The 17,904-nt window shown below is 36.5% G+C and overlaps 1 protein-coding gene across 1 annotated transcript in view; it reads left to right on the top strand.

Annotated features, from left to right (window-relative positions):
• The window catches only part of LOC107584719 (myotubularin-related protein 13-like), an 86,990-nt gene that overhangs the window by 9,300 nt on the left and 59,786 nt on the right, over nucleotides 1-17,904 (top strand). The window contains exons 4-13 of the mRNA XM_016271435.1: nucleotides 4,506-4,638; nucleotides 4,986-5,094; nucleotides 5,219-5,332; nucleotides 6,847-6,924; nucleotides 7,194-7,307; nucleotides 8,532-8,660; nucleotides 10,832-10,930; nucleotides 11,418-11,622; nucleotides 12,892-13,001; nucleotides 14,806-14,955. Coding sequence (XP_016126921.1) covers nucleotides 4,506-4,638; nucleotides 4,986-5,094; nucleotides 5,219-5,332; nucleotides 6,847-6,924; nucleotides 7,194-7,307; nucleotides 8,532-8,660; nucleotides 10,832-10,930; nucleotides 11,418-11,622; nucleotides 12,892-13,001; nucleotides 14,806-14,955 — 1,241 coding nt within the window. The remainder of the gene's footprint in view (nucleotides 1-4,505; nucleotides 4,639-4,985; nucleotides 5,095-5,218; nucleotides 5,333-6,846; nucleotides 6,925-7,193; nucleotides 7,308-8,531; nucleotides 8,661-10,831; nucleotides 10,931-11,417; nucleotides 11,623-12,891; nucleotides 13,002-14,805; nucleotides 14,956-17,904) is intronic.

Raw genomic sequence — 17,904 nt, 5'->3', positions numbered from 1 at the left:
AGTTATCGCCAACGCTTGATTGCAGTTGTTGCTGCTAAGGGTGGCCCAACCAGTTATTAGGTTTAGGGGGCAAACACTTTTTCACACAGGGCCATGTAGTTTTGGATTTTGTTTTCCCTTAATAAAAAAACCTTCATTTAAAATCTGCATGTTGTGTTTACTTGTGTTATCTTTGACTAATATTTAAATTTGTTTGATGATCTGAAACATTAAAGTGTGACAAACATGCAAAAAAATAAGAAATCAGGAAGGGGGCCAACACTTTTTCACACCACTGTACATATTGTACATACACCACCATTCAAACATTTGTGGTCATTAAGATTTTCTTATGTTTTTGAAGAAGTCTGCATTTTTATACCAAACATACTGTAAAATATTAATATTATGAAACATTATTACTATTTCAAATATTTTTTTCCATTTTAATATATTTTAAAATCTAATTTATTCCTGTGATGCAAAGCTGAGGTTTCAGCATTATTACTTCTTCAGTCTTCAGTGCCACATGATCCTGCAGAAATCAGTCTAAAATGCTGAGTTTCAACATTATTATCAATGTTGATAACAGTTTTGCTGCTTAATATTTTGTAGAAACGGTGATACATTATTTTTCAGGATTCTTCCGTGAATAGAAAGTTCGCAAGAACAGCATTTGTTTGAAATAGAAATTTGAAAAACATTATAGATGTCTTTACTGTCACTTTTGATCAATTTAAATACTTTTTTTTTAAACGTAATGATCTCAAACTTTTGAATGACAGTTTAGTATTTTAATATATAATAATATATATAATAAGCGATTATCAGTTTTACTGGAAATTCTGCTTTTTCTCAAATTACATTCAAGCAAAAAACTCATGCTTTCCAAGATGTCTCAAGAGGTTCTGTGAGAAACAAACCAATCTTCCTGGATGCATGTCAAGTTCATTAGTGCCCGCTCTTTGTCCTGCATTGGAAAGTTCACAAGTGGGTTTGTAAGGCAGCCATAGTCTTTGACCCAACAGAGAAGAAAACACCATCCCAAATACCATTCTGTGTGCATGGTCTCTGATAAGAGCTTCATGTCAATGTCTCATCCTCCCAGATACGCAGCACTTCTGGGACTGATCTTAAGGTTACCCAAGCCTGTAATATCCCAGCAACATGCTGACCTACATGAGCTAATAAAAATGTCATCTTGAACTTCTTTGTATAATTTATGCTCTACCTCCTCTCCATTGTTCTCCTCTGTGAATCAACAACAGATTTATCAATGATCAGGCCTATCTGGCTCAGAGCTCGTCCTTGGTTAGACTGTATTTTCAGATGGGTTAAGTCAACATTAGCGACCTGTAAAAAGCTGTGTTCTCAAATGTTGTTCTTGTCTGCCATTCACTTGTTTCATCCATTATGTGGCAATAACATCTTGAACATCACACTCAGCGTCAGGTGCTCCACAGAAGCATCAAAAGGAAAACAGGAACACTTGTCTGTCAACATATAGTTGCTTGTTTCCTCTTGAAGCCTGTAAACGGACATCATCGTCAATGACTTTATCCACATTTCCTTTGTCTCAGAGTGAGGCCTGAAGAATGGCCTGTCTCTGTGGCCATCTGTGTAGTTTTAGGTTGTTTTAATCAATTTATTTATTAATTTTATACAATTAGATAAAGTACAAAATAGTAATGATAGGTAAACAAATGAGCTTCTGGCTCAAGGCTGCAGCGGCTTGATGGACATGGTATTTAAAGGGAAAGTACACCCAAAAATGAAAATTCTCTCATCATTTACTGACCCTCAAGTTGTTGCAAAAAGAATGTTGGAAACCAAACAGTTGACGGTAGCCATTGACTTCCATAGTATGGAAAAAAATACTATGGAAGTCAATGGCTACCGTCAACTGTTTGGTTTCCAACATTCTTTTTGCAACAACTTGAGGGTCAGTAAATGATGAGAGAATTTTCATTTTTGGGTGTACTTTCCCTTTAAATACCATGTCCATCAAGCCGCTGCAGCCTTGAGCCAGAAGCTCATTTGTTTACCTATCATTACTATTTTGTACTTTATCTAATTGTATAAAATTAATAAATAAATTGATTAAAACAACCTAAAACTACACAGATGGCCACAGAGACAGGCCATTCTTCAGGCCTCACTCTGAGACAAAGGAAATGTGGATAAAGTCATTGACGATGATGTCCGTTTACAGGCTTCAAGAGGAAATAGTATGGAAAAAAATAATGTGAAAGTCAATGGCTACCGTCAACTGTTTGGTTACCAACATTCTTTTTGCAACAACTTGAGGGTCAGTAAATGATGAGAGAATTTTCATTTTTGGGTGTACTTTCCCTTTAAATAAAAAGTCAATTGAAAGTCAATGGCTACCGTCAACTGTTTGGTTACCAACGTTCCTCAAAATATCAACAGCTGAAAGAAATGAATACAGGTTTGGAGGCTAAGTAAATGATAGTAGTAAATGGTGACCAAATGTTTATTTTTGGGTGAACTATCCCTTTAAATACCATGTCCATTAAGCCAGATGCTCATTTGTCTACATTTCAAAATCATATTTTATACTTTATCCAATGACATATAATTAAAAAATAATAATTGTTGATCTGATCAACACAGTGGTCTTTCGTTCTTGAATAATTCTGTTTTTTAATGAATCGCGTCACTGATACAGTGACACATTCCTGAAGATAGTCATTTGCTTCATTCCAGAATGTGTCACCCTACCTGTCTCTCACCATGAGAAATCAAGAAAAAATAGCATTTTTGCCATCATAAGGCTCAGTGTTTATTGCTTGCAGCTTTTTCTGTCCCTTTCTGTGCATTGGTCAGAAATGTGTAGCCGTTCCAACAGATAATTAAATGTCACATGGTCAGGAAGAGTTTTACTGGATGCCTCGCAAGCAAGATTATGAAATGTGTCGTTTTATTTTTGGGACAGAAGACGACACTGAGATTCCAAGGAACGTTTAGGAGCAGCTTGTCATACCTGTAGGACCCTAGCAAATGCTAGAAACCACTCAGGCCGTGACGATTCATGTCACACATTTACATTTCTTATTGCATTTCTAAAATGGGTCGAATGGAATGACAAGTATGCAATTGTCTTCATGTTCCTAAACATTTCATCCTCTCTTTGCTTATTGTTGGATTCTGGTATTTGGTCAACAGGACAGACAGTGTGAATTTTCATATCTTGTTCCTGTTTATTGGAGCATATGTCAGTTTGACACAGACATAATGGGAACATTGACCCCGGCAGCGCTGCGGATACGTCTGTTAATAGCTGGCTATCTCTGTTTCTGCTGAGCGTGTGATTAATAGCCTCAGTGGTATGTTGATGACAAACAAAAACAGGAACTGTAAACTTTTATCTCTCGCTCTCTTCTCTGACTCCCGTTGAGGAGTTTGCTGTATAATTTATGTCTCCATTACATATTTGCCATTCTCTAGGCTTTTTTGCATCTTCGTGATAAAGACAGATATGCAAATGAATCGCACCCGCTGATAGCGTTGTTTATTTGCATGCATTCTTGGTGTTGATTTAGCACCAGATGCACTGATGGAATTACGTAAAAGAACGGAAACAAGCCCAGATTTTTACAGATCCCAGTTTGAGCACCGATAAGAACCAGTGGCTTCTAAACTATCTTGGTTATTTTACAGCTGCCTGCTTTATTATTTTACTTGTAGATTAGTTTAAAAATCCTCCTAAAAACACAGTCCATTATAGCAGTTGGCCAAAAAACAAGATTAACAGTGCAGCAATAAAATAATAAGAAATTATTATTATTAACCTACAACATTTTTAATGGACTAGTTAGCAAACATGTTTGGAAGGAACATCTATGCTATGGTGGAGCATCTATTTTATTTCAATTCTTTGAAAAAAAAAATAATAATTATATATATATATACAAACAGTTTTTGATCTTTAATTAATTATTTAGTAAAGTGGTACCAATCAAGATCTGTTACTTTTCTCTTATCCAGCTCTTTGTTTTATACTCACTATAAAATTAATCTTTAATTTTGTTTAGTAAAGATGATTGCCTTTTGCTTGTCCTCAATATGTGTAAAGTTTTTATTTCATTAAATGTTTACATTTATTACATTTAAACAGTAAAAAATAAGTTTTTTTTAAACATTAACAGTCAAGATTTTTATATTCATTATAAAAATTAATCTTAAATTTTCTTTAGTAAAAAATTATGGCTTTTTTTAGTTTTTTTGCTTGAATGGATGTCAGTTTAAATGGTACAAAAAATTAAGCAGTGACAGTCGAGATCTAATAATGTTAATATGATGGTTTACGATATATCACAGTGTAAGTGAGTATTGTGATGTGTGACTTGTGATAAATATCATATTGTGACGTTGTAGACAATATCTAGCCCTAGTTATAACCTCTCATGTTTTCAGAAAAGGCGTTTGAATATATTTGAACTAAATTTTGCAGATCAAAAATGACATTAGTAATTGTGCATTTGCGTGATTTTTATGTGTTCCAGGGATCCAGAATGTTCTTAGTCTCTTCTGTGCGGTTCTGACAGAGCACAAGGTTTTGTTCCACTCTTCCAGCTATCAGAGACTTGGGGAGGCCTGCCGTGCCTTAGAGTCCCTCATGTTTCCTCTTAAGTACAGGTGGGTCAACGTCGACTGTTACTGATATACCCAGAATAATTGACCTTAAGTTGCCTTGATAAGAGCATCTTATTTCATTAGTTACATTATTAGCAAATCTAGTTCAATCTAAGTGCATTGCATAAAAACTAGGACAACTCAAATGCGCCAAGAAAAGCTTGAATTAATGTGTCCTCTTCAGAAATGATAAGTGTGTAATTTTTCAAATCGTTCTATTTTTAGAGTCTTTTGCAACAGTATGTACTATTTTTGTGCTCAGTATCTATTGAGAAAAGTCTGATGTTAACATCTGCTGATTGCTTGACATGATGATGATGGTGGTTGCCTAACTCTGATTTGGACCACAGCTACCCCTACATTCCCGTCCTCCCATCTCGACTGCTGGAGGTGTTGAGCTCGCCTACGCCCTTTATCATAGGAGTGCACTCCATGTTCCAGAGCGAGATCCAAGAGCTGGTGAGCTCAAGGCCTTACAGAAAGACATTTTTCAATCTGCCTTAAAACAGGTGGTCAGATTCTGGTAACGTTGTTCCATGACTCATTCGGTAATTTCTGATTGGGTTTTGGTTTCTGTTTACAGCTCGATGTGATCATTGCTGACCTTGACGGAGGAACAATTAAAGTACCAGAGTGTATACACCTATCCCAGCTCCCAGAACCCCTGTTGCACAATACTCAAAAAGCACTGTCCATGGTAAAAAAAAATATATGTACACACACATTATAGTGTCATGTAATTTATTTACTGTAGTGTGCAACTTGGGTTGCATTTAAGTAGACATTGCATGCATATGTTTTTTAAAAGTATTATTTTAAACATTTGTAATAAACAAAATATATATATATATAGTATAGTAAAATACTTTTTTAACATTTGAGCAAACTCCTAACCCTAAATATACAGTAAAAGCTTCACCTGTCCTACACCACTGTGCTTTGGACCTGAGTTAATCTTAAAGACATCGAGGGGGGAGCTTTTACTTTTTTTAAGATTATACGATATAAGACTTGCATATATAATAATCCAGTGAAAAACACTCACCTCTATTTTTGGTAATATTGACTTTTACCACAAATGGAATTCACACTCTTTTTACTGTTTTAACTGTGCGTTGAAATTCCATTGAAAGGATGTTTAATCAGGTCATTTATGTAACTAATATCTCCATTGGCCTTGAAAAGTGAGTGTCAAAACCATTTATGTTCTGGTTTCCTTAGCTGTCGGGCTGTCTAAACTATAGACTGTAGTTCACGCACTGCACCCAGAACCCATATCTCAAACTGATTTTGAGCTAAAATAGTAAGTGAAAGATCAGATTGTATTCAAAAATAAACTCTCAAACAATCGATAGTCGAATTAAAATGTCTAAAAGATGTGTAATGATAGAATTCTATTATGCCAAAAGGGACAAATTATATTGTTTTTATTCATTTGGTAAGGTTGTTTATGAGAAGAAGAAAAAAACTTTTCCATGCTCTTGAGAAATTAATTTTTTTGGAGATGTGTGTTTTTCTCCTGACAGCAATGATATGAGCCATAGATACTTGAGACTGGGCTCTTTTGATTTGGGCCAATAAACAAGCACCTAGAAACCTTCTTGAACTCTAGTAAGCACATATCAGTGCCCTGGTAACAACCCACAACACCTTAATATCTTGGTGGCCAGGTTTGCAGAGGAATTGCCATTTAAATTGAATTGAAAAATACTAGCTATTTCAATTTGCTTTCACCAATGGTGAAATTCTTCACACATCGCCTTTAATCGTCATATTTCATAATCTTTCTTCAGTAGCTAATCTGCACTTTCAACATATACATAACCTCTTGCACCGTAATAAAGTGATGTTTTTTTTTACATAGCATTGAAAGCTGATTCTGACTGGAGACATTCCATAAGCAAGGTTTGCAGAGGAATTGCCATTTAAATTTAATTGAAAAATACTAGCTATTTCAATTTGCTTTCACCAATGGTGAAATTCTTCACACATCGCCTTTAATCGTCATATTTCATAATCTTTCTTCAGTAGCTAATCTGCACTTTCAACATATACATAACCTCTTGCACCGTAATAAAGTGATGTTTTTTTTACATAGCATTGAAAGCTGATTCTGACTGGAGACATTCCATAAGCTATATTTGCACCATTTGTCTCATTCCCTCAGATAGCAGGATATTTCCTCACTGTAAATACCTTCTTTGTCTTCAGGTTTTGCACCCAGATCTGGAAGGAGCAGATAATGCCTTCCCACCCCCTCGTTCTGCTCCATCCAACCTCAAACTGCTGGTAAGAGCCTGGTTTGTCTATTTTCGCTTTTACAATCTTGCAAGGTTACATGTGAATTTTGCGGAATGTGTGGCTGACACTCATGTGGCCGACATGGGAGTCTCTTACTGGGTCTTCAGGGGGCTGAAAAATCTGTTCATTTCGAACTCCCATCACGTACACAGTTTATTTTGAGGCGAGAAAATTTTCACTCTGACTCATTCCATTCTCGTACGTTTATCTGGAATGTCTCACAGTCGCTTCTATTCTGGCTTTCTTGTTTTTGACAGGATAAGGAGGTGAGGGCGGTCTTCCTGCACTTGTTTGCACAACTCTTACAGGGCTACAGGTCCTGTCTGCAACTCATTCGCATCCATTCCGAACCTGTGATTCACTTTCATAAGGTGAGAGCAGGGCGCTGATCTGCAGCTTTATGATGTTAAACCCCGTTTGCAGAGTAATCGGGCCCATCAGCCCACGAGCGATTAGGAGCAATTACTGTCATCATGCCAGATCAGTCCAGTAAACTCAAGTGCTTGCATAATGACTGTTCGAGAAGGATCTTCTTGCTAATTATGTCCAGGGTTTTCAGTGAGAGGTCTGGAAGAGTTCAGCAGGGGTCTGTAGGCAGATATACAGTATGATACTAATATTTTATGTATTTGAAAATGTATTGAATTTATTCTGTGGAACAAAAAAGGAGATAACCATTAGTCACTCATTAGTGAATAGGAACTAGCGTTTTCGAGCATAGGATTGGAAAAACCATGAAAATACCAAAAATCTTGCTACGAACAAAATGATTTGAACACACCTGACATCATGATTACGACTACCCAACTCGTAAATATGAACTTCTTAGGAGGACGTACTGAATAAATATTAATCTCATGTCATGTTATATAGACTGCCAGACGGTACAAACAACTCTGACTGGTTTGAAATACAACATTGTTTATCTTACCTTAACCCAAGGCAGCTTGCACTTGTACAAACACCTGCCTTTTCATAAACACCATGGGTTTGGGTCAGAGCCAGAGAATGAAAGAATAATCTCAATGAACTCGCTAGATAAGCACTGAGCTTTGCCTCATCCATGCTTCGCTTTGAAGTGCCTCGGTGCAAACGTAAGCGCTCATGCCGATGGTATCGCGGTTAGTTTGTTTAAAACACTTTGGTCCGTCGGATTGTCCTCGCAATGAGCCATATGAAAAGTATCAAACTTATATTTGCAAGTGTTATTTCACCCCCCAACCTGTTTTTGTTTGTGTCGGCCGATGTCTCTGTGGCAACGTCTCAATACGACCCCCATAAAGCACCCCACATGGCTCAGATTATAGCACAAGAATGCTTCACATCTCGAAACTGAGCAACTTGAGTCCTGCCAAATGCTCCTTAATTTACTGGCTGATGCTACAGGGGATCTGTTTAAAATATACATATGCCCATCTCATTTGATGTATCTGGTGATGCAGATAACAGACGTCTGACTTTGTTTCTTCTGGAAGTTGTTTTGTTTAAAAAAATCTCTCTGCAACATTTGAATTAAACTTGGCTGCTGGTTTGAAGTGGAATTTTAGCAGATGCCATGATTTTTCTTTGATCGTTGACCTTCTTTTCCCTGATAGGCTGCCTTCCTGGGCCAGCGGGGCCTGATAGAAAATGACTTCCTGACCAAGGTGTTGGATGGCATGGCCTTTGCGGGATTCGTGTCTGAACGGGGACCTCCATACAGAGCCTGTGATCTGTTTGATGAGGTGCGGTACTTCTTTATCAGAGCCCACTAAGTAACACAGGGGTGTAGAAATGGATAATTCATGGGTGCCCTCCAAATGCAAGGGCTGTTTGTGAACGTAGGAAACATTTGGCTATTTGCAGTGAGAAAGGCAATCCCAGAATACAATGCGACAAACAGTCTGTCCAAGATGGTGGAGAAAGCAGAAAAAAAACATCAAACCTGGAAAAATAATCCCAAACCTACAAGCAGTGACAGAAATGAACTTTTCCATTAAGGTAGAATATTTGGCCCCCTTTAAATTGATGTCCAAATTAAACAGATTTGTATTACCTTTATAAGGGCATGATAGCCCTAGCCCTTTAAATGTATGATATTATACATTTAAATGTATATGTTCATCTCACCTTTTCTGTGAGTGGCTGCATACCCACACTATCCCAAATTTAAGAATAATTGTTGTTACAGTGACAAAAAAGGTAGCCATTTCGGGTTATGTCATCATTCTTTCAAAAAGATCAAGTCTTGTTCATATATAAGCACAACACTTAAACAAAAAAAGAAATAGTATGCTATATAAGACTACTTATTACAGATATTATATACCTTAAAAGAATATACTTATGTGCAAAATGAAAATGTGTTGTAGTTTAAATGTATATTTAATTCAGTCAGTTGAACTTAAAAGTGTTCTTTGATTCACTCCGGAAGTCCGGAAGTAGATACTTCTTTATATGTCATTTCATAATTATATCGTCTTTGAAATATGATTAAAGTGTACTGCTGAATGTACTGAGATGCAGTTATGCAGTGCTACAAATTGTAGTCCGCTATTGATACAAAATGACATCACAAAAATTGTAGTTAGTAACATAATCCATTACATTACACTTTATAGGTAATATAATCATTGTTAAATGTCATAAGATTGTTTTAAATATAAAATAGAATATAGAAACATGAAATGTTGGAAAAAATGCTTTAAGTATGCAACTTAAAATGCCAGTAGGTGGAGGCAAGTCATTAGCTTAATTAATGCATCATTGATTCATTCATTCAGCCGTTTCGTTCAAAACAACCGATTCATTCAGGAATTAAACAAATGACTGTCTGTATGAACGGATCACTGAATCATAGAATTAAATCATTCTGAATCATCAGGAACAAAACATCAGAGATTCATCAGAGACTCTTTTTGGAACTAATTTTGTTGGAGGAATAGAGCAAAACAGTCAATATTGTGTCTAAAATGTACTTCACTTAATAATAACTTAAACATAGGTTTTTTTAAAGTAATTCTATTTTTTATTATACACCATTGAATAAAGTATTAAATAGTGATGATCTTAAAAGGAGGACAAATGATTGTGCAGCTCAAGGCTGCGCTGGTAGGTGTTTCAAAACCAGACTCTCCAACCTAAAACCGGACAAATGCCCACCCTAATTGAGTATTGCAGTGTTAATGTAGCAACATGCTAACACCATAAATAAGTTGTGTCCCAAATGACGCACTATATACTATGCACTATTTACTAATATGTAGGTTATTTTTGCATCCAACACTGGTGCCATTCCACTCTACTGCGTACATATCTAATATTACACACTTCACGTCATTCGTGTATTTGAAGTCTATTTATCTACAAAATGGCATAGAGTAGTGCATGAGTAAGTGAAGTTAGATGCCTCTATAATCCTTAGTGATTCATGTCTCCTCTGCTCTTCATGTTGCTGCCTATATAGAACGTTCCAAATCAGTCACTTACATGATTTATTTCAGTTAGGATGCTACCCATGTAGACAGTAGACAGCAACGAAAACTGTCAGCTAGTTGCTGAAACAGAGCCCATTTTTTGTGTCGTCAGAATATTTTTTGTTATAATTATGAATTGTACCAAAAAACTCTGATGGAATCAGAATGAAATTTGTGACTATTTCATCATGTACTGTATTAAGTAAACAACTGTAATCGGATCGAATCATTGTTAGAGCAAATATTTACTCTCCTACTAAGTAACATCATTCCACAAGAGGAAGATAATACATGCGTGACTCAGTGTAGCTGAGTGAAATTCCAGCTATTGTTCTGGGTAATGTTAAATCAATTACAGGTGGAAAAACTGATTTCTTGTGCACATTGTAACCACAGATTCATGGGTTCCTACATTGAACTCCTCTCTTTCTGTTCTGTAGCTGGTGGCTTTAGATGTAGACTGCTTTAAGGAGGAAGAGGAGAACCTGGTCAAATTCCAGAAGCGCTTGCGAGAGCTGTCCGAGCAACTTTACAAAAACGTAAGCACATGACGCCATCTCTAATGTCAGATCCTTCAGGTGCTTGAACTTTAGTGGCTGCTGTTTGATGCATGTATTCTCTGTCCTTCTGGTTGACCTTCTGTTTTTGCCAAGAGTTCTCCCTTGTCACATTTGATGGATTTTATTAAGGCTTCTTGAAAGGTGAACTCTGACAGCTTTTACACTTTACACTGAATAGTACTTTTGATGAATGTTTTGTAAGTGATGCGCACACACACGTGAAAGCGGGTCACCTTTTTGGATCAAATACTGCTCAGTTTATCCCGGGTGTTGGAAATTTTCACTCACAATATACAAAAGCATGAATGACTGTGAAAAGCACATTTTCACAGTGGAGGTTGTAGTGCTCATAGAGTTATGCTCTGGATGACTGATGGTGAACTTTTTCCAATTTTTACATGGAAATCCATTAAGCTGCAGCTCTTAATACTGAATTTAGACAGTTGTTTTGACATGCATTCTGTAGGAGAACCCAAACCCCCACATGGCCTTCCAGAAAGTGCCTCGGCCCACCGAGGGCTCACACCTGCGGGTGCATGTGGTGCCCTTTCCCTTGTTGGAGGAGGAAAGGGTGGAGGAGTTGATACAGGAGGGCCTGGCCAAGCAGCACACCGCCCCTATCAGTACCCGTCCAGAGAGGAAGTGTATGGTGCCTGCTGGACCACCTGTGGGTGAGTGAGGAAACTATTACTATGTGACTTTATGTGAAATTATTATATTAACTAGCGGTGCATATACTACTGATCAAAAGTTTGCAGTAATTACGATGTTTTTGTTTTTGAATGAAACCTCTTATGCACACTAATGCTGCATTTATTTGCTAAAATATACAGTAAAACAGGAATTTTGTGAAATTGTTATTAATTAAACTGTTCTCTTTTTAAATATATTTATTCCTGTGATGCAAAGCTAAATTTTCAGCATCATCATTACTCCAGTCTTCAGTGTCACATGATCCTTCAGAAATCAGTCTAATATGCTGATTTGGTGCTCAGTTATTATTATTTTATTTTTGTGATACATTTTTTCAGGATTCTTTGATGAATCAAATGTTCGGAAGAACAGCATTTATTTGAAATAGAAATATTAAACAGTAGAAACATTATATATGTGTTTACTGTTACTTTTGTGTATTTTAATGCATCCCTGCTAAATAAAATTATTCATTTCTTTTTTAAAAGTTATTTTAAACAGTAATAATATTTCACAATATTACTATTTTTAACCAATAAAATGCAGACTTTCAAAAACAGACCAAAAAAAGTTCTTAATATTTCAAACTTTTGACTGGCAATGTGTGGGCAGTACTAAAATTATTTAAATGTATTACATGTAATTTTTTTAAAACATATAAAAAGGTAATTATCATAATACCACTTAACAAATTACTCTCATTTTATCAAAATGAATAAATACGTTGTTCTAATTATTATCAGATAATAAAAATAAAGCTATTTTAAAACTTCGCTTATAGACAGGGTAACATTGGTTAAGGTCAGCATGATACAGAAGTTAAGTTTAATTTAGTTCAAGACAGATAATTATTATAAAATTTGGGTTTGGCAAAAAAAAAGGTTCTAAACCTCTGATTTACTTATTTGTTAAGTAATTAAAAAAATGTAGAACTGTTGATGATTAATGCAGAATAAACCTCAACAAGGGTGATCAGGATCCTGGTGTGAAGCACAGGGGTCTTGTATCATCCTGAAGGGAGCTATTTGATCATTTTTTAAAAGAGGTTACTTATTGACGCTGATGTCTTTTATTTTGCTTTTGACCTTTTATAATAGCAATAAGCCACTTGAGATGGTGTGTAATAGTGATTTTTATCACAGTTAAGAGGTTTACAGTATAAACACTTTGTGTTGTGCATTACAATACTGCTTAACCACGGTTAAGTCACTGTAATGCATTGTTAACTGTTCTTGTCTTTTATGCAGTGTCTATCATGGGCAAGCCCAGCTCGGTTTTTAACAGTGCTCGTAGACTGGAGGTGGTCCGGACGTGCATCGGTTTCATCTTCGACAACAAGACTCTGGAGACAGAGAAGGTGATGCAATAATTTCTGTGATGACAGAAGGATTAAACCCACACATTCACTTGCACATCTGGAAAAAGACAGCATGCAGTAGAAACATTATATATGTGTTTACTGTTACTTTTGTGTATTTTAATGCATCCCTGCTAAATAAAATTATTCATTTCTTTTTTAAAAGTTATTTTAAACAGTAATAATATTTCACAATATTACTATTTTTAACCAATAAAATGCAGACTTTCAAAAACAGACCAAAAAAAGTTCTTAATATTTCAAACTTTTGACTGGCAATGTGTGGGCAGTACTAAAATTATTTAAATGTATTACATGTAATTTTTTTAAAACATATAAAAAGGTAATTATCATAATACCACTTAACAAATTACTCTCATTTTATCAAAATGAATAAATACGTTGTTCTAATTATTATCAGATAATAAAAATAAAGCTATTTTAAAACTTCGCTTATAGACAGGGTAACATTGGTTAAGGTCAGCATGATACAGAAGTTAAGTTTAATTTAGTTCAAGACAGATAATTATTATAAAATTTGGGTTTGGCAAAAAAAAAGGTTCTAAACCTCTGATTTACTTATTTGTTAAGTAATTAAAAAAATGTAGAACTGTTGATGATTAATGCAGAATAAACCTCAACAAGGGTGATCAGGATCCTGGTGTGAAGCACAGGGGTCTTGTATCATCCTGAAGGGAGCTATTTGATCATTTTTTAAAAGAGGTTACTTATTGACGCTGATGTCTTTTATTTTGCTTTTGACCTTTTATAATAGCAATAAGCCACTTGAGATGGTGTGTAATAGTGATTTTTATCACAGTTAAGAGGTTTACAGTATAAACACTTTGTGTTGTGCATTACAATACTGCTTAACCACGGTTAAGTCACTGTAATGCATTGTTAACTGTTCTTGTCTTTTATGCAGTGTCTATCATGGGCAAGCCCAGCTCGGTTTTTAACAGTGCTCGTAGACTGGAGGTGGTCCGGACGTGCATCGGTTTCATCTTCGACAACAAGACTCTGGAGACAGAGAAGGTGATGCAATAATTTCTGTGATGACAGAAGGATTAAACCCACACATTCACTTGCACATCTGGAAAAAGACAGCATGCAGATTAGCATGCATTCGTGATGGCATTCGCAGCACGATAAGCAAAGCTCTCCAGCTGCAAGTCGTACAAACGTAGGAGGAAAGGGGTGAACAAACAGTCACACATATTCTTCTAATTTCCCTGCCCTTATCACTAATACTAATATTATTCTAACATTAACCGTGACTGCTGTTTGTCTAAAGCATCTTAACATTTTTTTTAGGCTAAATACCTGTAGCAAAGGAAATCTGCTCACAGAGGATGTTTGGAGCCTGCCATCATTTGTGTGTTTGCGTTGGAATGGTAGCCAGCTACCTGCACCCATTTGAGTTTAAATTGTAGGTTATACAATGCAAGCTTGCATCCCTTTACAGTTGTAAAAATGTTGTGCTTGCAGCTTAATGGCTTCTCTGAGCCAGTAAAGACATCACCTCCACACAACCTCTACTCCGTCAGCCCGAGTAAACCTGAGCGGAGGGTGCTGCCTCCGTCTAGACGCAAAATCTCATCAATAACAACCCTTCTGGAATTTTAACTATGGGTCAGAGGTCAACTGGCTGGATTTAGCTAGAGCGATTGCGCCCTTTGTATGCGCGTATACAAGCGAACCGCTTCTGCATCCAGATGAGGGCGGCCCAGTCTGGTTTAGGTGGATGGTGAGCACTTAAAAAGCATATGTTTTAGTAATGTCTTGACGCTGCTGTTTCTTTCAGGCACTCCCTGCGGCTCTTCGGGCGCTGAAAGGCAAAGCAGCACGCCAGTGCCTGACCGAAGAGCTCAGCCGCCACGTGCAGCAGAACCGTGCTATCCTGGACCACCAGCAGTTTGATCATATCGTTCGCATGATGAACTGTGCTCTACAGGTGGGCATCAGAATTTATTACCACAGCGACCTAAAAGCAAAAGCACCAGAGCAGTTAGTCAAGTAATACGATTACTCCCGCCAGAGTTCCAGATCACAAAATACAGGAATGCTGCAACACTAAAAACATTGGATTGTGATTTTTCAGTGCAGAGTTTCCTGCAGTGTTATTCAGTGGCTGCAACTGCGCAAAAAAAAAAAAGTTTTCTTTAATATTTTAAATATTGTATATTTGCAAAATACTGATTCTTTTCAAACTGCAGTATTTAGGAGAAATACTCCCTTTAAAATACTGCCGATGGGACCTCCTGATAGGATCCGTGACGTAGTCTTTTTAGAAAGGGAACAGCAGATTTAGTGTTAAACAAACATCTCTGACAAGGCGAATCGAAATGAACCTTTTAGTTTCAAAGTTCCAGAATTTTTCAGCCTGCATTGAGGCAGCATGACTTATCGCAGCACTGATTTATTACACTATAGGATATAATACTGTTTTAATTCAGAGAAGTATTATTTATTGTGACAGTTTGGTACAGCTTACTGATCTATAAGTATAGTGCTTCCTGTAAGAGGGATGTTTGATGTATGTTAAGTTGTTTAGGTTTTGCTTAACTTTGTCTTTCTTGTCATAGCACTTCATGACTTATTTTGTGTGAGTCCATCACATTCCTTTATAAGCGCTCACATTGCCATTAATCTCAGAGTAGGGTCCCTCTGGTAGTTCCTCGTGTTTTACTACTTCACGTTGATGTGGCGGGGGGATTTTAATGATGCTGTGCAGTTTAAACAGCTAGCGACTTTTATAGAGTCACTGGACATTCCGAACATACTTTCGTCAAAATAATACAGACCAGCTTGGGCCATGGATGTCAACATCTGCAGCCGAGCAGAGCAGGGTCGTTAGATCAGAAAGTTTTGATATATATATATATATATATATATATATATATATTTAAAAAAATTCTAAACCAATACAGATGAAATGGTTTCATATAGTTGTGTCATCTGATAGCTAAGCTGTATGTAGGTCTGTAATGTGTTGTTTTCCATTGGGAGATGAGATGCATATGTGGAGGCGCTTTTAAAAGATGAAATGCACGTGCTATCAGTTATCAGAGTCTGTAAATCAAGATGAGAGACAGAAACGAGCCTGAGCAAGAGTGATTTCATGTAGATCTCCAGAGACTGTGTCAAGGACAAAGGTTTTTTGGCACAAAAAGGCAACAACATGACATGGAACAGGGATGAAGTGTCCATTTGTCTGATAATCATTATTTTTTAAACCTAATTGAAAAAAATAAGCGTGAAGCACAGCGCTGACCTAAATATACCAATAACAATGAATACAGTTTTAAAAATCATTCTAAATCTAACCCTGATGTTGTGATGCTCATATTTTTTTCCTGAAAGTACACAGGGTATAAAAAAAAGGTAATTTTGGGGATTTTTATTTCCTTACCTTGTCACACTTGGTGTTCCCAGTCAAAAATGACTGAAAAATTGTTTAAACATTGCTTGTTTTGCTGTTATTACCAAATATTGGATGCAATTTTTTTTATCAACTTGTTTTATTTCAGCACAGATTATCAATTTCATAGGCTTGATCTAAGCTTATGCACCTCAGTTTTTGATGAAACATTGCCAGAATTATCCACTAATAATGCTGTTTCACTCGAAAACTGAGATGCGTAAGCTCAGATCATCGAGGCCTATGACCAAACGGTTGCCAAATGTAATGCAAAATCTGTGCTAATCGAATGAAAACAAGTTGAGAAAAAGATTGAGAGCAAGATTTTGAGAAAATATAGCATAACGAGAGATCAAACTATTTTTAAAAGGTCAGTCATGTTTGATTGGGAACACCGAATTAGGTAAAGGATTTTCAGCACAGCACAACAAGGGTTAAATAGATAGCAAAGACCACAACTATAACCATCACGGCACAGAGGAACGACATTGTAGGAATCGATTATTTTCAGCTGATTAAAACAGCCAATCAAAATCCATCCTGCTTTAAAGAGTTGAGCATTTAAGCGACAGTGACATAACTGTGGTGAACACTTATAATAAAGAGAATGTTATCATCCATTGGTGTGGACACTAGTATAGTTGTCATTAAAGTTATTATTATGGTTATAGTTCTTGTGGTGAACATGCCTTTACAACAGTTTTTAGAAGGAATATTCTCCTCCTCATTGAATGTAACAGAGATCATCATATCAGACTGATGCTGTTACTACCGTACCTGTCGGAAACTTTTTTTGTTTTGTTTTATGTAGGACATAAATTTTCCACCTCATATATGGCTGCTGAGCTGTACTTCTTCATTTTCACTGACGTTTAGGTAACGTCATTGGAAAGATTAATTCTCTGCGGAGCGTTTGGTATTTGAGATTTGTCGGGGAGCTCACATATATTTTAGGTCCCTGATAGGTATGCGCTGTTTTCAAAGAACAAAACTTGAGTAACAGAGCAAATAATATGAGATTATAGCCTAAATATTGGATCATCTTGCTCACAAGATCAGGGAAAGCATCGCAAGAATTTTTTCATCATTTTGCTGTGGTAATGTAGCACTGCTATATTGTGCAAAGACAACAAGCGTTATAAAAGCTCTTCACATTTTTGGGATAGTTTGTCATGACTTAGTCTACAGATGAGCTGTAAGACAAACAAAAATAGCAGATTGCCTGGACACCCTAATTGCTTTCATATTACTTTGTGTGTGCTCTCATCACCTTCAACGAAGAGCTACGACAGACAGCAGACGCCAGTGATTACTCGAGTTATGTTTTTTGTTATTACATCTACACTAAGAATAGCTGGGGATATAATTGCACACATACAGACATTTTTACCATAAATCTGTTCTTGTTTTTTCTGGCTCATTGAAATTGTCACATTAGGGGGGGGGGGGGGGGGGGGGTGTGTTTGTTTTTTTTGCAACACG

This window comes from Sinocyclocheilus grahami, unplaced genomic scaffold (genome assembly GCF_001515645.1).
Source record: "Sinocyclocheilus grahami isolate Dianchi unplaced genomic scaffold, SAMN03320097.WGS_v1.1 scaffold62.1, whole genome shotgun sequence".
In the NCBI taxonomy this organism is placed as follows: Eukaryota; Metazoa; Chordata; class Actinopteri; order Cypriniformes; family Cyprinidae; genus Sinocyclocheilus; species Sinocyclocheilus grahami.
The sequence above is the reverse complement of the archived record's forward strand: the minus strand, read 5'-3'. Positions and strand labels throughout refer to the sequence as shown.